Raw genomic sequence first — 27760 nt, 5'->3', positions numbered from 1 at the left:
AGTGGATTTAATTACATTTCAAGAAAGTATTGAAGATTACAAAATTAGTTGCTATCATCAGGTTCAGTTTTGCAAAATTATACCTTTATGGTGAGATACAATCTTTTTCATATTAGGACAAAGGCTTTGAGACATTAAATTTATTCTAAACCCTGAAATATATTGAGCTGATTTCAATGGAAATTAGATGGTTTTATGATGAAGACCAAATATGTAGGCTTTGTACCAATGCACTATGTACCAATGCACAATTAGTGATCTTATGGTGATCTTATAGAAGTGCACAAAATCATGAGAGGAATAGATTGGGTAGATGCACAGTCTCTTGCCCAGAGTAGGGGAATTGAGGACCAGAGGACATAGGTTCAAGGTGAGGGGGAAAAGATTTATTAGGAATCCGAGGGGTAATCTTTTCACACAAAGGGTAGTGGATGTATGGAACAAGCTGCTAGAGGAGGTAGTTGAGGCTGGGACTATCCCATCGTTTAAGAGACAGTTAGACAGGTTTGGATGGATATGAACCAAGCGCAAGCAAGTGGGACTAGTGTAGCTGGGACGTTGTTGGCCGGTGTGGGCAAGTTGGGCTGAAGGGCCTCTTTCCACACTGTATCATTCCTGACTCTATGACACCCAACTCGACAGCAGAAAAATGTCCCCTTTTTATCTCAGTAAAGGCAGTTAGGATTCTTCCTGGATTGCCATGAAACAAGTTTTTTAAATATACAAAACAAAGTTTAATAAGTTACGTAACTATCGGTAAATGTGAAATTACTGGAGTAAATTTGTTCTGCATTGTGTCAGAGTCATACAACATGGAAACAGGCCCTTCAACCTACCTTCACCATGCTGACCAAGCTGCCCCATCTATACTAGTGCCACCTGCTGGCGTTTGGCCCATATCCCTCTAAACCTTTCCTGTCCATCTACATGTACAAATGATTTTTAAGTGATCTTGTAGTATCTGCCTCAACTTCCTCCTCTGGCAGCTCATTATATATACCAACCTCTGTGTGAAAAAGATTCAGATTAAATATTTCCACTCACACCTTAAACCTATGTCCTCTCATTCTTGATTCCTCTGCTCTGGGTAAAAGTATCTGTGCATCTACTCTATCTATTCCTCCCATGATTTTATACACCTCTATAAGATCACCACTCTTCCTTCTGCGCTTCAAGGAATAAAGTCAGTCTGCCCAACCTCTCGCTTTAGCTCAGGCCTTCAAGTCCTGGCAACATCCTCATAATTATTCTCTGTACTCTATCTAACTTAACAATACCTTTCCTATAGCAAGATAACCAAAACCAAACACAATGCTCCAAATGTGGCCTTACCAACGTCTTGTACAATCACCAACATCTTGTGCGAGGAAAAAGCAGGCAACCAAAAATAACCCACTTTTTTTGAACCATACCAATTTGGATAAATAAGCTGAGACTAAAAGTTCATGTTTGAGGCTACCAACGATGACAGGAGGAAAAAAAACCCCAAAAGAATCTGGTTTCTGGTATCAAACTACATTGCATTTTACTGTCTGCGAAATATTCCTGAATTAGTAATAGCAAATGGTGTATCTTCCTGTCGCAGCTGCGGCTTGCCTGCAGTCCGTCTGTCTTTTGTGTTTTTTGTTGTTTTTGTCTGAATTGTAGTTTTAATATGGTGTAGGGTTTGTATGTTATGTTTTGGGGGGGGGAACGGGAACTGTAAAATTCTCTCTCCCGAACGGAGACGCGACCTTTGTTTCTGTGTCGTGTCTCCGTTCCCGTTGCAGCCTACCAGCGGCCATACACCTGGGACCACCTGGGGCTCTGGTTCGCAGAGCCCGCGGCCTGGACTCACCACCTGCGGTGCTGGCCGCCTTCGGATGCTGCGGGAGCGGCTGCGACTCGTCTCCGGAGGCTCGGGCGCGGGCCGCGTGGACGTCGGAAGCCCGCAGGCCCCTGGATGGGGGCCGACATCGGGAGCACCGGCAATGGCAGCGTGTTCGCCAGCCCCGAATCGCGGGGCTTGGGTCGGCCCGCCGCGGACCTTCCACCGTCCGGCGCGGCCTGGAATAGGCCGTGGACCTTTCACCGCCCAGCGGGCGCTCCAATGTCGGGAGCCCCGACCGCCCCGACGTGGCAACGACAACAGCCTGACCGCGGGAGAAGACGGCAGGGGAAGAGAAAATACATTGTGGCCTTCCATCACAGTGAGGAGGGGACTGGAGGAGACTCACTGTGATGGATGTTTCTTTTTGTTTGGTGTTAGTTTGTGATTGTATATGTTATTGCATTTTTATTGATTACTAGAACAAGTGTGCCCGTTCAAAGCGGGCCCGTTGGGCCCGTCCCCACACCCCCCATTTTCTCCTCCCCCAGCCCCACTCTTACTCTCCCCACACTCTCCCCTTGGGCGGAGTCCCACTCCCCGGTCCCCATTCTCAGTCCCCCCCCATTTTCTCTCCCCCAGACATACTCTTAGCATCATTTTGGGAGAGAGGAGAGAAGCAAGGGGAGAGAGGAGAGGTGCCACGCTGAAAGCCTTCAATAAATCAGTAGGAGGGGGTTTGTGCGAGTTTTTTGACGTCACACGCTGAAGGCAATTGAAGAAACGGCTTTCAGTGAAAGGTCCGGGGGGGGGGGGGGTGCGGGAGATCGCATCATTCAAAGGCCCGGGGGAGGGGGGGATAGCGGGGAGATGTTCTCCCGGGTGTGGTAGAGAGGAGAGAAGCAAGGGGAGAGAGGAGAGGTGAGCCGGTGATCGCGGGCTGGCGCCGCTAACGGCGTCCATTGTTTTGGTGCGAGTGAGGAGATGTCGCGCATGCGTGCTGAGCACAGAGTGAGGAGATTCCGCGCATGCGTACTGACCGCAGGCGCACCGCAGCGCCCCCCTTCTGTCAAAACTTCGATAAATGAGGGGGGGGAGCGCTTTTAAACCTCTGTAACTTAAAAAACATGCGACCGAATTAAACAAAAACATCATTTTCCAGCAGCAAACCGCATGGTGATTAAGGCGGTACAAAAACCGTGTCGCTACATTTCACCGTTTTGCCGCAATTGCCGTATTCAGCCTGACCGCGGGAGAAGACGGCAGGGGAAGAGAAAATACATTGTGGCCTTCCATCACAGTGAGGAGGGGACTGGAGGAGACTCACTGTGATGGATGTTTCTTTTTGTTTGGTGTTAGTTTGTGATTGTATATGTTATTGCATTTTTATTGATTATTCTTATTGGTCTTATTGTTCAACTGCGGGTAATGTTTCATTTCACTACACATTTATGTGTATGTGACAAATAAACGACTATTGACTATTAATCATACTGTTAATCATAATTATACAATTCTGGTGAAGCATAGCTGTAAGAAGTCCTTTCTGTCCAACAATAATCTGTTCTCTCCCTACAATTGCTACCATAGTCCAAAATGTAATTATCCCTAAACATTGTGATAGCAATTTAGGTTACCGTTAGGATAAGCAAGGACTAAATTGGTGGAATTTTCCTCTCTGATTTTAATGCTTTTCACTGGAAAATTTCAGCCTCTGCCTGTAGTGGGCAGCATTCAAATCTACTACTGATATACAAATTCCTAACTTTCAGCAAGTGTACCATCTCAAAATGCAAGACAATAGAATGAGCTTTTTCAAAGTAGGTGGAAAACTTACGCTCGGTCCACCAAGGCTCACTGGATCTCCCAGTTGCTAACTATTTTAAATCCCCTTCCATTACCATAGTGACCTTTTTGCCCTGGGCCTCCTCCAATGCCAGAATTTGGCCAGACGCAGACTGGAGGAACAGCACCTCACTACAACCCAACACATCAGTATGAACATTGAATTCTCCAATTTTAAGTAACCAACCTCAATCCCTCCCCTTCAACCCCCTCCCCTTCCTCTTCCCCTTCTCTTCCCTGTACCCCACCTAGACGCACACCCATTCCCCCCTCCCTCCCACCTATAATTCCTTCTTCTGGCTTCACAGGTCGCACTATCCTTATCTCACACCTTTTGTCTTTTCGTATCTGGGTGGTCACCAACCATCTGCCTACCAAAACTCCCACTCACCCTTATCCACCAATAAATCGCCAAGCTTTGTCTTGCCCCTCCTTTCCAGCTTTATCCCCCCCCCCACACACCACAATCAGTCTGAAAAAACAACACCAATCCATGTTCCTCAGAGATGCTACCTGAACCGCTTGACTTACTCCAGCACTTTGTGCATTTTAATAGAATGAGCTTAAGTGTTGACAGACAATGCAAAGTTAATGGATGAATAGCAGGTCAAATGATATGATTCTTATGCACTGGAATTATTGCATTTTCTCTTGGCAGTTCCAATAATCAAACCCACTGCCAGAGGAACCTTCCAACAACCCACGACTACACAACAGTGCTACGAACTTCCACTGTACAACTCAAACTTCTATTAGATGCTGTACATTCTGCTGTGGAAATGAGGAATCAATATTCAAAGTTGTATTGTAATTGGGTAGATATGTGTGTTGGATGAGAAGGGTGGGTAAAAAACTCCATGGGAAAATCTATCTGATATCAGTGTGGGACTCCTCTATGCTCCTTGAATTTGAACTGAGATTTTCCTCGTCAGATTTCACACACCTTTTCATTATCTCATCAAAATATTTTTGTAAAAATGTTTTTCAATATATTGACATTAAAATGCATCTAACCAGAACTATTCACATTAGAACCACACCATCCATTTTCAGCAAATTGAGAATTGATTTTCCTATTGGTTAGTACAAAAAAAGCATTCTGTATCCTATGCTTCAATACTTTCTGCTGTTTATCACATGTGTAAGATGATAAGCACCAAGATATTTCTGGTAAAATTGCCAACAGTTAGTAAATTATACATATCCATGAAACCTTTTCTGTAATTGATAATTCACAGATCCCAAAGATGTTATCTGACCTGCTGATCTGATGGAAAAATGGTTTGATGAGATCATTAAAAAGAGTACAAAGCTTGAAGTAGAAATTGCTGCTTTTAATGTGAATGAAACTTCTTGAGAGAATGCACTGTAGTTTTAGAGATAGGTAGAGACCAGACAATCCACTGAAGATTCTTTGTGAGTTGAGCAATATCTATTATTGGAAGGGAATGGTTGACATTTCTGGTCAAAACCCTGTGACAGGACTGAGAGTGAAAGGGAAAAGAGCAAGTATAAAGAGTGGTGCGACATGAAAGAGAGGTGAAGATGAAGGAGTTATTGACCAGAAAGCATGGTGGAATACATGCCCCAGTAGGCATCGGTGGTACCAAAGTGGAAATAGTTGAGAACTTCAAGTTCCTTAGCTTAAATATTACCAACAATATGTCATCAACCAAACATACTGAAGCAATAGCCAATAAGACACACCAGCGCCTCTGCTTCCTCAGGAAATTGAGGAAAGTCAGCATGTCTCAAATGACTCTTACAAACTTCTACAGATGCACCATAGAAAGCATACTGTAGGTTGCATCAGTTTGGTTTGGGAACAATGCTGCCCAAGACCACAAGAAATTGCAGTTATGATTGTAGGCCTGTCCTCACAGACCAGACTTCCCACCATTGATTCAATGTACCCTTCATGCTGCCTCAGAAAAGCAGCCAACATAATCATTCCTTCTTCTCCCCACTCCCATCGGGCAGAAGGCACAGAAACCTGAAATTGCACATCACTGGACTCAGGAACAGCTTCTTCCCCTTTGAAATTAGGTTTCTGAATGGTCCTCCCATTAGTTAAGATACTGTCCGATTCACCTCTGCTCGATTGCATACAATTGGACTTTGTCTCTGGAACTGGTGCATACAATGCAAAAGAACAAAATCCAAAGACAAATTTGGTTAGACCTCTGTCATCAATCTCAGAACCACTCCAAAGTGCATTGCACAGAACAATTTAGCATTGGATTCGAGATCCATGATTTTAATCCGACTTGCAATGAAACCTTTGGTTTTGGCATTTGAACTTGTAGCCTAAAATACTCGACTAGTACCACAACTAGAGTTACTTGTCCCACAAGACATTCTGCATTGTGGACCAGACCCACTGTTGCATTGTTGACTTAATTGCTGCAGGATTGATATGTTCCAGGCTAACGGATTCTGCTCCACTAGTTTCCTGATTATCGTGTGAAAAATGCTTTTTGATGAACCTTGGTTTGGCGCTCATGTCCTAAAGGTGCACATGGAAGATATGCCATTGGTGTAAGCTGAAGCAAACATATTTCCCACTGTAACTAGAAAAGAAAAAATCTAAAAGACATCTGGGAAAAGAGCACAAGCTCAAAGAGACTTTATCAGAACTGGAAAAGAGAGAAAAAAGTTTATACATGCAATGGAGGGAGGTGATTGAGAGCCTTGCCCATTTCCTGCGGCTCCACACAGAAATTACCGCTTTGGTTCCAATTGGGCTTTATTCTCTCTCTCTAGTTAGCCTCTCTCTCTCTCTCAACGTACATGGAAAATCTCTTTGGATGTTCCGAAACTGTCATAGCATGTAAAGAGCCAAATATAAAAAGGTCAGAGTGGGCGTGGAGGGTTAAAATGACAGGCAGTAATAAGAAGCTCAGCATCACCCTTTCAAACCAAACACTGACACAACAAAATGCCAGCCTGAAACACTTCCAACAGCACTTTTCATTAAGAATTATTTTTTCCCCATTGGCATGGATGCCAGGTTTTGCATATAGACAATAGACAATAGACAATAGGTGCAGGAGTAGGCCATTCAGCCCTTCGAGCCAGCACCGCCATTCAATGCGATCATGGCTGATCACTCTCAATCAGTACCCCGTTCCTGCCTTCTCCCCATACCCCCTCACTCCGCTATCCTTAAGAGCTCTATCCAGCTCTCTCTTGAAAGCATCCAACGAACTGGCCTCCACTGCCTTCTGAGGCAGAGAATTCCACACCTTCACCACCCTCTGACTGAAAAAGTTCTTCCTCATCTCCGTTCTAAATGGCCTACCCCTTATTCTTAAACTGTGGCCCCTTGTTCTGGACTCTCCCAACATTGGGAACATGTTATCTGTCTCTAATGTGTCCAATCCCCTAATTATCTTATATGTTTCAATAAGATCCCCCCTCATCCTTCTAAATTCCAGTGTATACAAGCCCAATCGCTCCAGCCTTTCAACATACGACAGTCCCGCCATTCCGGGAATTAACCTAGTGAACCTACGCTGCACGCCCTCCATAGCAAGAATATCCTTCCTCAAATTTGGAGACCAAAACTGCACACAGTACTCCAGGTGCGGTCTCACCAGGGCCCGGTACAACTGTAGAAGGACCTCTTTGCTCCTATACTCAACTCCTCTTGTTACGAAGGCCAACATTCCATTGGCTTTCTTCACTGCCTGCTGTACCTGCATGCTTCCTTTCATTGACTGATGCACTAGGACACCCAGATCTCGTTGAACTCCCCCTCCTCCTAACTTGACACCATTCAGATAATAATCTGCCTTTCTATTCTTACTTCCAAAGTGAATAACCTCACACTTATCTACATTAAACTGCATCTGCCATGTATCCGCCCACTCACACAACCTGTCCAAGTCACCCTGCAGCCTTATTGCATCTTCCTCACAATTCACACTACCCCCCAACTTAGTATCATCTGCAAATTTGCTAATGGTACTTTTAATCCCTTCGTCTAAGTCATTAATCCCTTCGTCTAAGTCATTCTGCCAGACTTTGCTTTGAATATATGGAGTGACTTCCCCACAACTGTTAAATTGAACTCTGAGATTCACTACCCTCCATGTAACCAATTTCTACAAGTTTACAATTCTACATGTAGAAATTGTACCTCGGTACACATGACAATAAACTAAACTGGACTGAACTGTTTCAAACTGTAAATGAAATCCTGAGATTAGTGAAATTGCTTAATCCCACATAATACTGTAAGTTAGATATTAAAAATGTCATTATTATAAAGCTGTACCCTGGTAATAGGATTGCAAGAAGAGCTGTTGCCAAGTTAGTCAGTCTCATGAATAAGGAGGGTGAAGAATGGAAGATCAGCAATCAACACTGGCATTTTCAAATCTGAAGGTAATAAAAATAAGTTGAATGCTTCACATTTAAATGGGGCAGAGGATGTTAAGTTAAAGGTTGCCAAACTAAAGCAGATAAATGAATTGAGGTACAAATTAGTTCTTGTAGGTTTCATTTTGTGCGAGGAATTGACAATATACTCCTTGTTCCATCCAACAGCCAATCATTGCTAGGAATTGAATGGAACTCAGTTCAAGATTAAATGAGATGAAAAGATCTACTATTTCATCATCATTTTTCTGCACTAATCTCACAATTAAATTTCTGCCAGACTTTGCTTTGAATATATGGAGTGACTTCCCCACAACTGTTAAATTGAACTCTGAGATTCACTACCCTCCATGTAACCAATTTCTACAAGTTTACAATTCTACAATTTCTGTAAGTGCACGAGTAAATTTCGATAATCCTGTAATTTTCTTCTCATTTTATTCTGAATATCCAAGCCCCTCCTGTAGCATGGTGACCAGAAATGCACACAACCATCCAATTGCGGCCAAATTAATGATTTGTGCAACCATAGAATGACGCCCCAATTCATACTCAATGTCTTGTTCAATGAAGGTAAGCATAGCCTATGTCATAGAGTCATACAGCACAGAAACAGGCACTTCAGTCCAACTTCCCCATGTGGACCAAGATGGCCCATCTACTCTAGTCCCACTTGCCCAGATTTGGCCCATATCCCTCTAAACCTTCCCCATCCATGTGCCTGTCCAAATGTCTTTTAAATTTTGTTTTAGTACCTGCCTCAACTACTTCCTCTGGCTTACAAAGCTGGTGTGGGGGGACAAAAACAACTGTAGTGTGTCCAAGCATGGAAGGCAATGAAGTGGTTCTGCCTTGTCGTGTTTAAGCTTGATGTGGAAACTCTGAAGAGAAGCAAAGTTGACAGCAAATTGTTTATGTGACCAAAAATTAATATCTGACAATGTACTCTTAAAACTAAACTGGCTTCATGTGAGTAGCTCTTGAGAGTGACAGGGAATGAGGTGTTGCAGTGTTATTGAAGACCAGAGGCCTGGACTAGCAAGTCAACTCCAACAGCTGTACAATTTAAACTTCGTTAATTAAATTATCTGTAAATAAAAATAAAAGTAAGTCTCATTAATGGTGACCATTAAACTACACCAGAGCACTGCGAAATCCCATCTGCTTCACTGCTGCCCAAAGGAAGGAAATCTGCCACTCTCACCCTATCAAGTCTACATCTGAATCTAGACCCACAATATATTCCTGCACTCTGAAATACCACAGCAAACCTTTCCGTTATTGAAACTACCTAAAATTACACAAAGCATTAAGAATAATAAAATCACTCAGCATCAACCTCGGTACTAAATACAGATATACCAATGTTCTAAGTTCAATCAACCTTAAAATGTCTTTGTCATAACCAACAGGCAACTGGTGTCTATATTGGTGAGGCTGTCACACAGACTAATCAAACAACAACCTGAAATAGTCACACTCATTGAATCCTACACCACAGACAATATGCAAATAGATAGTAGACAATAGACAATAGGCAATAGGTGCAGGAGTAAGGCATTCGGCCCTTCGAGCCAGCACCGCCATTCAATGTGATCATGGCTGATCATCCACAATCAGTACCCCGTTACTGCCCTCTCCCCATACCCCCTGACTCCGCTATTATTAAAAGCTCTATCTAACTCTCCCTTGAAAGCATCCAGAGAACTGGCCTCCACTGCCTTCTGAGGCAGAGAATTCCACAGATTTACACCTCTCTGAGTGAAAAAGTTTTTCCTCATCTCCGTTCTAAATGGCCTATCCCTTATTCTTAAACTCTGCCCCGTGGTTCTGGACTCCCCCAACATTGGGAACATGTTTCCTGCCTCCAGCGTGTCCAATCCCTTAATAATCTTATATGTTTCAATAAGATCCCCTCTCATCCTTCTAAATTCCAGTGTATACAAGCTCAGTCGCTCCAGTCTTTCAACATACGACAGTCCCGCCATTCTGGGAATTAACCTCGTGAACCTACGCTGCACTCCCTCAATAGCAAGAATGTCCTTCCTCAAATTTGGAGACCAAAACTGCACACAGTACTCCAGGTGTGGTTTCACTGGGGCCCTGTACAACTGCAGAAGGAGCTCTTTGCTTCTATACTCAACTCCTCTTGTCATGAAGGCCAACATGCCATTAGATTTCTTCACTGCCTGCTGTACCTGCATGCTTACTTTCAATGACTGATGAACATGGCCACCCAGATCTCTTTGTACTTCCCCTTTTCCTAACTTGACACCATTCAGATAATAATCTGCCTTCCTGTTCTTACCACCAAAGTGGATAACCTCACATTTATCCACATTAAACTGCATCTGCCATGCATCTACCAACTCACACAACCTGTCCAAGTCACCCTGCATCCTCATAGCATCCTCCTCACAGTTCACACTGCCACCCAGCGTTGTGTCATCTGCAAATTTGCTAATGTTACTTTTAATCCCTTCATCTAAGCCATTAATGTATATTGTAAATAATTGCGGTCCCAGCACCGAGCCTTGTAGTACCCCACCAGTCACTGCCAGCCATTCTGAAAGCCACGGCCACTGTCATTATGGATACCACATTCCGTGTTTGCATTGAGGACAAACTCCATTCTGTTCTGTGGCATCATCATTAGCCAAAATGAACTCAGACAGAACAAATCTGGCAGCGAAACACTGGGTACCCATTAGGCATTGTGTGCTACATTCGAATTGTATTCCACTATATTGTGTCGGCTTATAGATCAGCAAATTTCCCATTACAAAATCATAATCAAACCAGAGGATCAACTCTAAGGAGTCTGTTAACATGCATACCTAAGATGAAGCCAACTTGATGAAACTAAACAGTAAAAACAATATGCAATGCACAAACCAAAGTAATTCCTCAATCATCAGATCTGTTCAAAGCACTTCAGAGCTCCCACATTGAGTATGAATAAACACTCAATTAAACTGCTAACAGGAGGTGGAAATTGTAAGATCCTCCTTATTGGTGAAAGGGAGCAGCATGTGAATGCCAAAGGCAATGTTCAATCATTTGCAATTATATTCAATCAGAAGAGCCAATGGGACAATTTGGCTTCTTCATGAGATCCCGGCCATCACAGAAGTCAGTCTTAGCTAATTGCATTCACTCTTTGAGAAACTAGCTGCTAGCAATGAATAGATCAGAGGCAATTTGATCAAACAACATTTCAGCTGTAGTACTGACATGTCTCCTGCAAAGTTACTCAAAAATATGGAGTAACTGCCCGAGCATGTTCTGTGCACAAAAAGATTAAATCCAATTCATCATAGACCACTCTGTCTACTCTCAATCATTCAGAACATGAGGAAATAGTTTGGTTCAATGCCAACAGACAGTAGTGACTCACGAATATGTGCTCAGACATGTGGAGTTAGTGCTTAGCCACAGCAAGTTAGCTCGAGAGCTCATCACAGCGTAGACCAAAGCACTGAATACTGAACATCAAGGCAGAAGTTGACAAAGGGTGAGACAAAATTGAAGTCCATAGGAATCAAGAGGAATATACTCTATGCTTGATGTCATATCTTAGACATAAGAATATCACTGTGCTACCAGCAATCACTGGAGGATATCCTTTCTCGATGACCTTCCTTTCTTAATGAAGTTTGAAATGCAGGTATTTGCTGATGACTACACAATGTTAGTTCCATTACAACTTTTCATATATTGGACTAGTCCATTCCTGTAATAAGCAGTGCATAGACAACATTCAGGAATGTGCTGACCAGTGACAAGGATCATTTGCACAACACAAGTGCCAGGTGATCACTGATTTCAACACGAGACCTTGGAAATTCATAGGTGGGTACAGGTGCGGTGAGGGGGGGGGGGAGGATTGGCAGATGAATGTTAGAAGGTTAGAGATGAAAAGGAGACAAAAGGATGATAAAATCAATCAAAAGTACTTAATTGTTGTATGTACCGAAAATGGAACAATTAAATTCTTACTTGTAGCATCATAACAGGTTGGTAAACATAGTACTTATAGATAACACAATAAAGAAAACAAAGTTCAATAAACATAAAAAAACATTTAAAAAAACAATATTGGTGCAAAACAAAAGGGCGGAGTCCCAAGTGCAATTAAGACCGTTCGTAGTTTGTAATTTAGTTGGTGTTTGTAGTGTTCAAAAACCTGATGGTCGTTGGGAAGAAGCTGGACCTGGAAGTTATGGATTTTAGACTCCTGTACCTTCTACCTGATGGCAGCAGTGAAGTATGAGCACGGCCAGGGTGGTGTGGTCCTTTTGATGATGCTGGCTGCCTTTTTGAGACAGCGCCTCCTCTAGATCTCTTCGATGGTAGGAGGTCAGTACCCATGATAGACGATGGAATCTCCTTCGTTCCTCGATGATCAAACCAGACCATGATGCAACTAGTCAATAAGCTCTCTATGGTACACCTGTAGGTTAAATTTGTCGGCAAATCGAATCTCATCTTCTAAGGAGGTAGAGGTATTGATGAGCTTTCTTTATGATTGATTTAATGTGCTGAGTCCAGGGCAGATCTTCAGAGATATGCACTGCCGGGATATTTAAATTGTTGACTCTCTACTGCTGATCTCTCGATGAAGACAGGCTCATTGGTCCTCAGCCTCCCTCTTTTAAAGCCAACAATCAGCTCCTTGGACTTAATGAAATTAAGAGCAAGGTTGACAAAAAAAGTGTCCTCCAGTGTTGCTGCCCAATCCCCTTGAGTTACTTCAGCACATTGTGGTCTGCGCAAGATTCTACCATATCCGAAACATGAAGGAAAGTTTTCCACTGCCGAACGGATGTAGCTCCAATAAAACTAAAGTGCTTTGATATTATCTAATACAAAGATGCCTACTAGATTGACATCTGATCCAACACCCTTAATATTAATTGTCTGCACCATTGAAGCATTGTGGCTTAAAGATTTACTGTGCCAATCTCTCTAAGAATCTGGAAAAGCTGCCAGTAATTCAACCTATTAACAAAGTTACTTCTTTAAATAAAACCTTACTGGTCATGACAGCATGTGTAGAAACATAGAAAATAGGTGCAGGAGGACGCCATTTGGCCCTTCGAGCCAGCACTGCCATTCATTGTGATCATGGCTGATCATCCACAATCAGTAGCCTGCCTTCTCCTCATATTCCTTGATTCCACTAGCCCCTCGTGCTCTATCTAACTCTCTTTAAATTCATCCAGTGAATTGGCCTCCACTGTCTTCTGTGGCAGAGAATTCCACAAATTCACAACTCTCTGGGTGGAAATGTTTCTTTTCACCTGGCCTCCCCTTTATTCTTAGACTCTGGCCCCTGGTTCTGAACTCCCCCAATATTGGGAACATTTTTCCTACATCTAGCTTGTCCAGTCCTTTTGTAATTTTTATACGTCTCTATAAGATCCCCTCTCATCCTTCTAATCCCAATTGAAACGGGCAGCTCACAAACTCTCAGCACATATCCATGTGCTACGCCAACTGGAAATGTCATGCTTTCATTCAAAATTCTGAATCACGCATGACTTCATAAACTCTATTTTTGCATGTCTTAGCAGTGATCTCCCTCTAAGTAGTCAGTAATTCAAACTAATAACATGGATATTTTATTACATAAAACATTGCAGTATTGACACAGTAATTTTCTTATTCTGACATTCATCACAGTCACATGGTGACTATTATATTAAATAATGTTGAACAGCAAGTTCCTGTGAGAGTGAAGGGCAAGGCAGGAACATTGGATGATGAGAGAAATTGAAGTTCTGATTAGGAAAAAGGAGGCATGGGTCAGGAATTGGCAGATGGGATCATGTATCCCTAGAGCGGTATATTTTCTCTCTAGCTACCCTTTAAGAAGAAAATAGGAGGGCAAAAATGAGGTAGCTCTTGAAGATAAAATTAAGGAGAATCCTAAGATATTTTATGCATATTAAATGCCAAAAAGTTATTAGAGAGAGAATAGGGCCCCTCAGAAACAAAACCACATCCATGTGTAGAGCCGTGAGAGATGGCTATGGTCCTTAATGAATATATCTCATCAGCTTTTACCACACAGAAATACATGAACACTGGGGATCTTCATGCGCAGTCTTGAGGTCAGTGTAGTACAGTGAGGTAGTGTACTGCCTAGGTGAAGTCTGCTGTATGATTTTACCAGATTGCATGCAAAAACAAAGAATTTCACCGTACCTAGGTACATGTGCCAATAAAGTATGATTGCATAGATACATAGACAATAGGTGCAGGAGTAGGCCATTTGGCCCTTTGAGCCAGCACCGCCATTCAATGTGATCATGGCTGATCATTCACAATCTGTACCCCGTTCCTGCCTTCTCCCCATATCCCTTGATTCCGCTAACCCTAAGAGCTCTATCTAACTCGCTTTGGAATGCATTCAGTGAATTGGCCTCCACTGCCCTCTGAGGCAGAGAATTCCACAAATTCACAACTCTCTGGGTAAAAAAGTTTTTCCTTATCTCAGTTCTAAATGGCCTACCTCTTATTCTTAAACTGTGGTCCATCTGGTCCAGGTGACGTATCCACCAGTTGAATTGAGTCTGCATTACAAGAAGTGCTAGATTTCCTAAAACATATGAAGGCAGATAAATCTCCCACGCTTGATCAGATATATCCAAGGTCAATGTGGGAAGCTAAAGAAGAAATTGCGGTGGGCCTGCCTGAGAAATTCAAATCATCATTAGACATGGGTGAAGAGCCAGAAGACTGGAGTGTGGCTAATGATGTGGCTAATTTAAGAAGTGGGAGCTATAGACCAATAAGCTTAACATCTGTGGTAGGAAAGTTACTGGAGAGGATTCTGAATGATAAGATATATATGCATTTGGAAATTCAGAGGTTGATGAGGGATAGTCGGCATGGTTTGGTGCATGGGAGATCATCTCTTAAGAATTTGATTGAGTTTTTTAAAGAAATATTAAGAAGGTTGGGCAAAGCTGTAGATGTTGTGTGTATAGACTTCAGCACGGCTAGCTAACTGCATGTAGAATTGGCTTAACGGTAGGATACAGAGAGTGATGGTGGAAGATTGTTTTTCGGACTTGAGGCTTGTGATCGGTGGTGTGCCTCAGGGATTGGTGCTGGGCTAATTGCTGTTAGTCATCTATGATGGAATGGGAATGTAGCAGGCATGATAACATCTACAAAATGCACAGTGGTCACTCATTTATCCACACCAATAGAACCTCTGCAGCTTGCATCCTCTCCCACTGAATGGGCAATGATTTCAAGCACTTGCGAACCCCAGCATTGTAAAAGAAAATAACTGCAGATGCTGGTACAAATCGATTTATTCACAAAATGCTGGAGTAACTCAGCAGGTCAGGCAGCATCTCGGGAGAGATGGAATGGGTGATGTTTCGGGTCGAGACCCTTCTTCAGACTGATGTCGGGGGTGGGACAAAGGAATGTCCCACCCCCGACATCAGTCTGAAGAAGGGTCTCGACCCGAAACGTCACCCATTCCTTCTCTCCCGAGATGCTGCCTGACCTGCTGAGTTACTCCAGCATTTTGTGAATAAACCCCAGCATTGTAAGTTGTCCTCCAAGTCCATTCTGCCGTAGCAATATATTGCTACTCCTTCATCATTGCTAAATGCAATTCTTAGAACTCCCGACTCAATTTCACTGAAAGCAGTGCAGCGGTTCAAGTGGGCAAATTACTATTGTGTTTTCAAAGGTAGTTAGGGTGGGCAATACATAGTTTTGCCAGCAGTAGAGTTGCTGCCTTATAGCACCAGAGACCCGAATACGGGCGCTGTCTGTATGTTCTCCCTGTGAACGCATGGGTTTTCTCCGGGTGCTCCGGTTTCCTCCCACATTCCAAAGTTGTCCAAGGTCGTAGGTTAATTGGCTTTTGAAAATTTGTAAAATATTGTCTCTAGTGTGTAGGATAGTGTCAGTGTAAAGGGTGATCGCTGGTCAGTGTGGACTCGGTGGGCCAAAGGGCCTGTTTCCGCGCCGTATCTGTAACTTCTAAAGTTTAAAGAGACAAACACATCTCATGAAGTAACAAAAATAGCATGCTTTCCAGGATACCTTCTATGCATGCTAGTGTCTTCCCTCTAATACCATGTGCTCTCATCTTGCTCAGCAGCCTCACTTGTGGCACCTTATCAGAGCCTTCTGAAAATCCAAGTAAACAGCATCCAGTGGCTCTCCTTTGTCTATCTTGCTATTTACTTCTTCAAAAAATTCCAACAGATTTGTCAGGCAGGATTTCCCCTTTACAAAGCCATGCTAACTTTGGCATATTTTATCATGTACCTATAAGTACTCGGAAACCACATCTTTAAAAATGGACTCTAAAATATTACCAAATATTGTCAAGCTAACCAGCCTATAGTTTACTTACCTTTGCCTCCCTCTCCTCTGAAACAGCGAGTAACATTTGCAATTTTCCAGTCCTCAGGGACCACTCCTGACTCTAGTGATTGGTGAAAGATCTATACTAATGCTTTCACAGTCTCTATACCTCTTTTAGAACCCTGGGTTGTAGTCCATCTGGTCCAGGTTACTTATTCACCACCTTCAGACCTTTCAGCTTCTCAGTCACCTTCTCTTTAATAGCAACATCATAAATTTCTACCCTCTGACTTTAGAAAGAAGATGGAGGAATTTCTTTTGCCAAGGTGAACCTGTGGACTTCATTGTCACAGGCAGCTGTGGAGGCCATGTCACAGGCAGCTGTGGAGGCCATGTCATTCGGTATTTTTAAAGCAGAGATTGACAGATTCTTAATTAGTAAGGATGTTAGTGGTTATGGGGAGAAGGCAGGGGAATAGGATTGAATGGGAAGGATCGATCAGCCATGATTGAATGGCATTGTAGACTCGATGGTTCGAATGGCCTAATTCTGCCCCTATCTTATGAAGTTATGAAGTTTCCCACAACAAGTCTTCCCACTAAGATCTGGAGTGAGCATGTTTGCATTATCCAAATCTTATTCCATTGTGATCAATTTTTGGCTATGTGAAAAAATACAAAAGAATATCGCTATAAGGGGAGGTGGCAACAGTAAGAGGTATATATAAACTGCTGATTGGAAAAGTAAGTCTAGAAGACTATTGGGATGAAGAGAAGTGGGACGTAAAGAGAATTACTATGAACAGACCAGAATTCTTAATTAGTTCAGCCTCACCTCTGGCTGCTGCTTACGTATAAGCATAATACAACAACAAGCGTTTTATCTTCTATTAATTAGAACATTCAGACACATCTCTCCACCTCTGGTTCATTCCTGGAGCATCCAATGAAACACCACATCCTCTTAGAAGTGAGATGAACTATGATAACGAGGTGGTATTATATGCTTTGGTGATTAAACTGTCATTGGATGATATGCTGACAGTGTGCATAAGTTGTGAGATAGGGGTATGATACTTGCAATGTGTGACGGGGCGCAGTGAAATATATGGACATTAGGTGTACGTGGCCAGTTAGAAAGCCATTGTTAATAGATAAGCAATCACAGCAGTGAACTGAATTACAGTGAGGGCTAATGGTGCAATTAGTAAAGTATGTTATTTTAAGGTGCATTCGCTGTCCTAGAACATACTTGGGAAGTTATTAAATATTTTGAGGCTTGAATCTGCACTCATGGTATTTGCCCCTGTGCCGAACTCTTATTATTTCATGCTTCATGCCCCCCACATCATGGGTCACAGAACATTTCTTCTCTTCTCCACTTCTGCCATTGATACAGTATAGAAATGTACATTCCCTTACAATGTCAGCCATTTTGGTTGAACTTCAGTAATTACTATTCTGAATTACTATATCTTCCCTTTAAATGGTTCAGGCTGGTTCTGAGTGAAACTCACAAGTCAATAATGTTGGTCCTGCTAATCGTGAATGCTGACATTACACAGCACAGTTCTTGTAGAATGATTGCAGCAATCGTGGTAATGAACAGGGAGATCACAGTTCCTATGTTGCCTACATCATACATGTATCAGTGAGGTGGAGCATTGTTCAATTTTGTCTCTGGTGAGTCTACTACAATAATCCTATTCAGCCAATTGTGTGCGAACGGTTTGATTTTGCTAAATATTTAAATTAAATTACACATTAAATAATATAGACGTCCAACTGAGTGTCATGGTTACCAGCATTATTGTGAGAGTTCATAAAGAGAACACCTCTACACTTCATTAGGATAAAGTGGTACAAATTATAAACTATATTAAATATAAACTAACATAAAAGTTCAGCTAACCAAGTGGCTAATTTCCTAGAGCAACTTTTTTTTTGTCATGAAGTTATTGAAAAATAGAGTTAATGACATATTTTTCAGTTGACAAAATTAGTCATTTGTAATGTGATGATTGGAATCACAGTTACAGAACATCTATATACACCATTCACCATTTATTTTTTAATTATTGGTTTAGATTTTAAGTTAATGTAAGAAATTCTTTAAAATGTAGTCTTGGTTTCTGTAATTGCAAATAGTCATAAAATGGTAACTCAAATTTAACTGTACCTTAATTGATACATGTGACAATAAACTGATCTTGAAACGTTGAAATATTACAGCATTTTAAGTAAAACTGCTGGTAATTATTAGAAACGTATTTGAATATTGGCATTATGTAATTCAAGGCTTTTACTTCCTCAATGGTAAATTTCTCTGGGATATTAAAAACCTGTTCTACATTTGCCGTCTATTGATTAAAAATCAGTTCAATAAAATATACTGTATTATAACCACCACAGAGCAGCATTTTTTACATAAAATGATGATAGATGTTATATTGTCTCAAACATCTTTTTTCGAAAATGCAAAATAAAGTACAGAAAGCAAAATACTGCAATGTTAAATATTAGAAATATAATCAAAAATACTCAAGTAACACCACTCATGAAATATGGTTAGCATCTCATTACTGTATTGCTGTATCAAAACCGGAAATGGTACAGATATAATAAGTTTTAAACAAGTACAGATGCCGGAAAAGGGATTCAGCAAGGTCAGGAGACAAAAGTGTATTTTTTCTTGTCTCTCTATTTCAGTAGAAAGGAATGGGCCTGAAGAATGAAACACAGGACTGTAGTTGTTCCAACTGCAAGATATAAGGGACATGTGATACACCTGCACAGCTTCTGTCAGATCGCACAGTGCAGTTGAAGCTGTAGTTGGGCTCACTTGGAATATCTGGGATGCAGAAAATGTTGCAGATATGTTTCTTGAGCTAGTCATGCCTCAGGTAAGAGAAGAGAGGAGACAGGTGACTACTAGGAAGGGCAGTAAGTGCAGACAAGCCATTCAGGAGACCTTGCGGTCATTCCCCTCTCAACAATTACAGTGTTTAAGGACCCAGCTCAAAACGTTGCCCGTCCATGTCCTCCTCAAATATTGCCTAGCTTGCTGAATTACTCTAGCAGTTCATATTTTTCTCAAGATTCTGCAGTTCCTTGTTTCTCCGTTTACAATACTGTGAAGGGTGAGTTAGTGGCAGCACGAATGGGACTGGTGCGCAGCAGGGGATGGAAAAGTCAAGGCGAGTGCTCTTGAAGGAGCTTTGTTAGTGAGCGGAACAGATAGGCAATTCTCTGGCCGAGAGCAGGATTTCAGATTGGTCTGTGCCTCCCTGGTGTCAGAGTCTGGTATGTGACAAATCAGATCTAGAACATTCTAAAGCTGGACGGATTGATTCTGGCATTATTGGGATCTGTGCATGAAGGACAGGATTCATTAAAATTATAAGAGAACCAATGTCTTGCAGGGCAGTGTTCTTATGCTCATCAGTAGAGTTTAAACTAATTTTTGGCTGGGGGTAGGTGGGGACCTCAGTTGCAATTTGATAGGTGGAGAGATTGATCTAAATGTCGAGGATAAATCAGTACATTCAGTTAGTAGAGCATACAGAGGCAGGTCAGGTAGCATGGTAGCATGTGCGGGCTGGCTAGCTCAACTGCATTGACCTTAATGCAAGGAGCCTTATGGGTTAGTCAGAGAGCTTAGAGCATGGATCAGCACATGGAATTATAATGTTATAATCACAGAAATGTGGTTGAGTGAAGGGTAGGACTAGCAGCTTTCTGATCTGTGGTATTTCAGTTTCAGGTGTGACAGACAGGATGCAAAAGCGGAGGGGGAATGGCAATATTGATGATGGAGAGCACCGCAGTGGTATGTAGAGAGCCTAGACCGGATTACAACTGGAAAAACGTAGGATTAAGAAAGAGCTTTACCGGGATTGAGGTAAATAGATTTGTAAGCAAATCGCAGATACAGTAAAAGCAATAGGATTCCAGTGGGAAAATTTAACGTTCTAAATAAGAGACTGCCTGTTTGATTCTGCTAAATATTTAAATTAAATTACATATTAAATAATATAAACATCCAGCTGAGTGTCATGGTTATGGGCAAAATTTGTTAAATGTGCCAAGATAATGCATCCAAAATGCAAAATCTCAACCCAAAACATTGACGATTTCTCCACCTCCCCAGATGCAGCCTGACCTGCTGAGCCTCACCAACCATTTGTTTTATGCTCACAAAATATCTTTTGCACGTAAGATGACGGAGAATGACGGTCATGAATGATGTACGACTGCAATCAATGCTGGGATCTTTGCTGTTCGTGATACATATTGACAATTTGGATGTGAACATAGGAGTAATAATGATATAAAAATGGGGAAGGGTGTTGTGGATAGCAAGGAAGGTTGTCTGAGGCGAGATAATTGAAAAGTTAGGCAAATCATTGGCAGATTGAATTTTACTCCGACAAGTATAAGGCTATTAATTTTAGGGAATCAAATAAAAGTAGAACATATTCAAAAATATTACGGAAATAAGGAATGTTGAAGAACAGAGACATCTTGGGGTCCAAATCTGTAGTTCCCTGAAAGTGGCAACACAGGTGGATAGGGTGGTGAAGAAGGCATATGGCATGATTGCCTTCATAGGTTAGAGAAAAATAACATAAGAGTTGGTATGTGATATTGAAAATTTACAAACAACCAGCTTGGCCACATTAGAGCATTCTAAGTAGTTCCACACTATCTAAAGGATGTGACTACAATGGAAAGAGTGCAGATGAGATTCACCAGGATATTGCCTGGACTGGAGGATGTTAGTTGTGGGGAAAGATTAAATAGGGATTCTTTAAGTATATAAAGAGCACAGGGGTAACTAGGGAGAGAACAGGGCCCCTCAAGTATTAATGTGGTCATCTACCCGTGCGCCCACAGGAGGTCATAAATTAATACTTCTCAGATGCATTTACCATGCAGAAAGTTATGGAAGCGAGGAAATTCAGGAAAAAGAATAATGATATCAAAACAAAGGAGCGCAGTTGAGGAAATTCAGCAGGTCAGGTAGTGCCTGTGAAAGAAGAATATAATGATGCTCAAAAGGGTGCAGAGGAGATTCACCAAGATGGTGCCTGAGATGGAGCATTTCAGTTATAGGGAGAGATTGGAGAGTTTATATCTGTATTCCTTGAAGTGGAGGAGATTAAGAGGGGACACGATTGAAATAAATGCAATTATGAGGGGTATAGGTAGGGTAGACTGCAGGAACAGTTTCCCTTTCTCAGAGGTGTTAGACAACATAGATTTAGATTTATAGGTAAGACATTTAAAAGGAGTCTAAGGGGTATCTTTTTCACTCAGCGAGATGGTGAGTACCTGGAAGGCACTGCAAGAGAGAGCATTGGAAGCAAAGTTGCTGACAGCATTTATACCTGGATGAACACTTAAATCACATCTGCATAGGAGGCAATGTACCAAATGCTGGAAGATGGACGGATGCCCACTGGTCAAGGTGAGCCACATGGTCTGTTTCCATGCTGTATGACCATATGGAATCTCACCAAGGCCTTTGCTCCAGCGCTTAGTTCCCCTTGTAATGAAGCCCAATATACAATTTGCCTTGAAAATAGACGTAAAATGCTGGAGTAACTCAGTAGGTTAGGCTGCAACTCTGGAGAAAAGAATGGGTGACGGTTTGGGGAGGTCCCGACCTGAAATGGCACCCATTCCTCTCAAGAGATGCTGCCTGTCCCATTGCGTTACTCCAGCATTTTGTGTCTATCTTCGGTGTAAACCAGCAGCTGCAATTCCTTCCAACACATAGCATTTGGCTTCCTAGCTGCTTGTTGCATCTGAACACTTGCCTTCAGCAAAGTGTGTAAAAGAATATCCAGATCTTCCTTTTTCCCAATCTGACGTGAAAAGATTTTCTGATAGTTTGGACAGAGTAATTAAGCACATTTAAGATATTCGTAGCCATCACAAACACTGTGATTGACATGTATCACACAAGCCACAAAGATCTGAAGAAATCCTCAACCATTTGCCATTACGTAATGAAGATGACTCTTCTCCCAACTTAAATACTATGAATTCACATGATAAGTTAGACTTTCTATTTGTAAGTTCCTGGCTGGCTGGCCGTGGGGTTGAGCTTCACACTAGATGCGAATCAACAGTCAAGAGAGTTTAATTAGCATATTCACTGGGAATGGAACAATGACATTCTTACATGCTGCAGCTCTATAAGTTCATAAGTGCATAAGTTCTAGGAGCAGAATTAGGCCAAATGGCCCATCAAATCTACTCCGCCATACAATCATGGCTGATCCATCTTTCCCTCAAAACTCAATTCTCCTGCTTTCTCCCCATAACCCCTAACACCCTTACCAATCAAGAATCTGACAATCTCCGCCTTAAAAATATCCATTGAGAGCCTCCACAGCCGTGTGTGGCAATGAATTCCACAGATTTACCACCCTCTGACTAAAGATATTCCTCCTCACCTCCTTTTTAAAGGTTCATCCTTTTATTCTGAGACTATAGCCTCTGGTCCTAGACTCTCCCACTAATGGAAACATCTTCTCCACATTCACTCTATCCAGGCCTTTCAATATTCAGTAAGTTTCAATGAGGTCCTCCCTCATCCTTCTAAACGCCAGAGAATACAGGCCAAGTGAGTTCAAACGCTTATTATGTATTAACCTAGTCATTCTTGGGATCATTCTCGTAAACCTCCTCTGGACACTCTCCAACGCCAGCACATCCTTCCTCAGATATGCAACCAAAAACCAAGGCCATTGAAGTTATGACCTTCAATGGGTCATAACTATTGAAGACCCAAATAATAGTTATGATTACTTCTAACACAAATGTTATTAGGTGTAAACATCACCAACAATTTGTCCTGGACCAACCATGTTGATCTATGGCCAGGAAAGAACGTCAATCAATACCTTTACTTCCCCTGAAGACACAGAAAATTTGGCATGTCTCTCATGAGTCATACCAATTTTTGCAGATGGGCTATGGAAAGCATTCTATCAAGGGTACCTGGCGTACTGAGTTCTTCCAGATGTTTGCTTTTTGTTTATGTATTTTGGAATACTTTATGCCATTTAAATTGCTCACTGGCTTGAGAAAATCTGAAAAGTCATTCTTGCAGATATTACATAATTACAGCTGGCTTTTCATGATCAAAACCAAAATCACATTTTCAAAGGCTTCATGACTGTGTGAATCCTTGTTAGTGTTTTATAAATCAAGATTTTTCACAAAAAAAAGTCTTTGAAATGAAGGATAAATGTTGCTGTCTATAGGTTAAATAATAACAATTGCACATAGATCAATCAGCCATTCATTCCTGGCTTCAACATAATTTAAAAAGATGGAGCAAACTAAATTGATAAACCATATCCCACCATTGTTCACCTGCAATTGCCTCCAGTTTGTTTTCTGAGCCACTGTGCTTAAGCATGCACAGAAATCACTTTCAAAGAAGATGCAATAATTTTCTTTTATCTTCCAAGTGAGTTTTCCCAGCAAAAATGGTACAAGGTGCAGTAAATATTTTCAGTTTTATCTTCACAATTTCAGATTGTTTTATTGTACAGTTCCAGTAGCCAAGTCACCACATTTATCCCACTCTTTTCAAAGAGCATAGTGTAATACGGGCAATGACATCTACTTAGTGATGAGAAAATGTATTGCAAGAAATGCCTTTGTAGGACTGCAGTGCCTTGTTCAGAAAAGGATTTTATATCTGTATCTAAATAAACTATTGGATATTTGTGGTGGTTCCTCTTTAATACAAAAAAATGACTCCATGCAAAAAGACATTATCAATTGCAAAAGCAAGAGAGCATGCAGGCTGGGTTACAAAAGGGTTCTGGTATTTGCAGGTATTCATTGATTTAGTCCATTAATTGGAAAAATACAAAAATCACTCAATATGGCAAAAGCATGCAAGATTGATGAGAAAGAACATTTACTGAAGGTAAAGAGAGAAAAAGGAAACTAGTTCTGCCATTAGTAGGAACAGACATATGCATGTCAGAGTTTAATTTAATAATATCATGGAAGCTCATTCACATGTACAGGTATCCAGAAGTCAGATGTTTGTAGCCCAGCGATGGCCTACATAGGGCAATTCCCACATCAAAATTTCCCTAAATTACAAACATACATTCATTTTAAAGTTAATTATCTCTAAATTGTTTTCAGAGAGCAGCATAACATTATACAGGCATGACAAATAATTCTTTGGTCTATCCCTCTGAGCAATTTCTAGCCTGATCTGTTGATTTAATAATTCAGTTAATTAGCTTTAAAGCACAGCAATTCAACCAGATAATAAAACTACCTGGACATGTTGCTGTATTATTGCATGTTCGTGTTTCCCTTAGTGGACCGCTGCACAATGTCCCGTATGGAGAGGCTACACAAGATCTTGTTCGCACCTGCCATCCCATGCCACATGTCAGTGAGCACACACTCCACTGAGACCACTCCTCAGCAGCTGGATCACCTAGCAAAGGAAACAAGAACAAGACAGTTAATAATCCTGATAACAAGTTATAAAATAATTCATACGCACCAAATTCTCTACCTCAATAGGCTAAGGAAATTTAGCATGTCTCCAATGACACACAACAATTTCTACAGATGCAACCTATCTGGATACATAATAGCTTGGTTTGGGAACCACTTTGCCTAAGACCACAAGAAATAGCAGGGAATTGTGAACGCATCCCATCCATCACACAAACCAACCTGCCCCACCCCATCTCCCTCAACGTTATCTATATTTCATGCTGTTTTGGGAAAGCAGCCAACATAATTCAGGGCCACTCACACCCCAGTCATATGCTCCCCTCATCGGGGAGAAAGTACAAAAGTTTAAAAGCACGTTCCACCAGATTGAAGAATAGCTTCTTCCGCTGCATTATCAGACATTTGAACCTCTCATATGCTTGGACCTGATCGTCTAATCTACTTTGTTATGGCTGTTGCTCTTGTTTTATTTGTGCTTACTGTAGTTGTAATACTATTGTAGGAGCCATTTACGCTTAATTTAGTTATTGTCATTGTATTATAGCTATGTTTAATATTTCTAGTTTTTGTCTTTTTTGCATGCTTGTGGGTGTGATTTGATACGTAATGGGGAGTGTCTACATGGGAGGAGGCTAGCGTAGCGACAGAGATTGTGGATCAGTTTAGTCTCGGAGGATGGAGAGAATAGTTTTTTACCACGCTCGTGCCAGTCACACTCACGTCTGCCACACTCACGGCTGCCCCACTCGCGCCAGCTACACTCACAAGGACCACACGGTAATGACTACACGATTTTTACTGTATTGTTTGAAGAAACAGTTGATAAGAACAAAAAGTTATGAATTACTCTTTGATTTGTAGACCAATTGATAAAGACCAATTAATCAAGAAACAGCATTTGGAAGATTCATTTTTGTTATCTCAGAGTGCGGTGTGTGCGTAAGCTATACCTCCATCCCATCCCCGAGCAGTAATGGCTATCGAAGTTGGACTTTGAGAAGGTATAGAAACTGCCATTACAACTATATTATCCACTCTGTTTATTTTGCACTACTTGGTGTACTCCTTCGTGGTACGATATGCCTGGATAGTACTCAAAACAAAACAAAAAATCACTTTATCTCAGTGCACATGGCAATAATAAACCGACGCTGATTGAACGAGACTGCACTAACATGGCATTCCATTGTGTTGGTTCTAATTGTTTCTTATGTTCATTCATCTTTAAAAATCAAACATGTTAATTTATTGGCAAAGAGAAAAGAGGATTATCTCAGGATTCGCAGTGTTGGAGCAGTGTGAAGTAGCTGAAATAGTGCTTCAGAGAAAAAGATATGGACATTTCAATTCTCCACCATTTGACTGGAGCTATTAACCCTTTGCTACCAATGGCCCCTTACCATAATTTTAATACTGTAATTTTGAATTATTATTGCAGGTTGCCACACCATTCTTCAACCTAATCTACCACCATAATTACCAATAGCAGAATTAGTTATTATCTTTACTTTTTTGTTTGATTGTTTCCTCCTTATTCTCAGTGATCTTTTCATCCATTCCAAGAATTCTGAAAGTGACCCCACAAGATACAATGTTGTTATCTTCAATAGGCAGATCAAACCTGTAGCTCTGTATGTAAAATTCTCCACAACTTAAAACAAACTTTGTCTCTGCCATTTCAAATCAAGTGTCTTCACCCTGAAACACCAGCTGTTTCTCTTTCCGTAGATGTTGCCTGAATTGCTGAGTGCTTTCAATGTTTTCTGCATTGACTAAATGTGTTTTTGTGCAATGGGTGAGTTATTTTTACTTTAAAGGAGACGTAGGTGGCATAATCACCTGGGCCGTAAAATATAAAGTGACTCTGGAAGGTAGAGTTGATCAGTAAAGGCATTCAATTTGTCTCATGAAATATTTTAAAGATTAAGTGAGTATTCACCCATCCCTGCCCCCTCCAACATTACCTAGATATATATATATATATTCCTTTATTTGTCCCACACCGGGGAAATTTATAGTGCAAACTGGGGTATGTGTATCGTTTTGCTTCCTGAAGTTGATCACTAACTCCTTTGTCTTGCTGAGTGAAAGGCTGTTGTCTCGACATCAGGTCATGAGATTCTCAATCTCCTTCCTGTTCTCCATCTCATCATTATTTGATGTCCAATGGTTGTGTCGTCTGTGAATTTGTAAACTGAATTAGATTTTTACATGGCGGCACAGGTGTGGATGTACAAGGTGTAAAGAATGAGGCTGAGAACGCATCCTTGCGGAGTACCAGTGTTGAGGGTTATCGTAGAGGATGATTTGTTCCTTATCCTCACTGATTGAGGTCTGTTGGTCAGGAAGTCGAGGATCCAAATGCATAGATGAGTGCTGAGTCCAAGTCCCCCGAGTTTGGTGATGAGCTTGGATGGCAGAGCTGAAATCTATGAACAGGAGTCTGCCATTACTGTAGGTGTCTCTTGTATCCAGGTGTTCCAGGGATGAGTGTAGGGCCAGAGAGATGGCATCATCCATGGACCTGTTGTGGCGGTAGGCGAACTGCAATGGGTCAAGGCTGCTTGGTAGACTGAATTTAGTGTGTTCCATAACTAACCTCTCAAAGCAGTTCATGATAACGGAAGTCAAGGCCACCGGACAGTAATCGTTAAGGCATGAGATTTTTTTGGCACCGAAATGCAGGTGGTCTTCTCGAAGCAGTTGGGTACCTCTGAACGGAGTAGGAAGAGATTAAAGATGTCCGTGAATACTCCTGCTTGCAGCTACTAAGGACTTGTCCTGTTGCTTTCCAAGGGTTCACCCTTAGGAAGGCCGATCTAACCTCTGCAACAGTGACCCTGGGAAGAGGCACACTTGAGTTTGAAGGGA

At 41.5% G+C, this 27760-nt stretch overlaps 1 protein-coding gene across 1 annotated transcript in view; it reads right to left on the bottom strand.

Moving 5' to 3' along the window:
• LOC144606604 (adhesion G protein-coupled receptor B2-like) overlaps positions 1–27760 on the bottom strand; it is a 264431-nt gene that overhangs the window by 117078 nt on the left and 119593 nt on the right. Inside the window, exon 4 of the mRNA XM_078422876.1 lies at positions 24699–24863. Coding sequence (XP_078279002.1) covers positions 24699–24863 — 165 coding nt within the window. The remainder of the gene's footprint in view (positions 1–24698; positions 24864–27760) is intronic.

Source organism: Rhinoraja longicauda, chromosome 27 (genome assembly GCF_053455715.1).
Source record: "Rhinoraja longicauda isolate Sanriku21f chromosome 27, sRhiLon1.1, whole genome shotgun sequence".
Lineage (NCBI taxonomy): Eukaryota > Metazoa > Chordata > Chondrichthyes > Rajiformes > Arhynchobatidae > Rhinoraja > Rhinoraja longicauda.
This window is presented reverse-complemented; position numbering and strand designations above follow the sequence as displayed.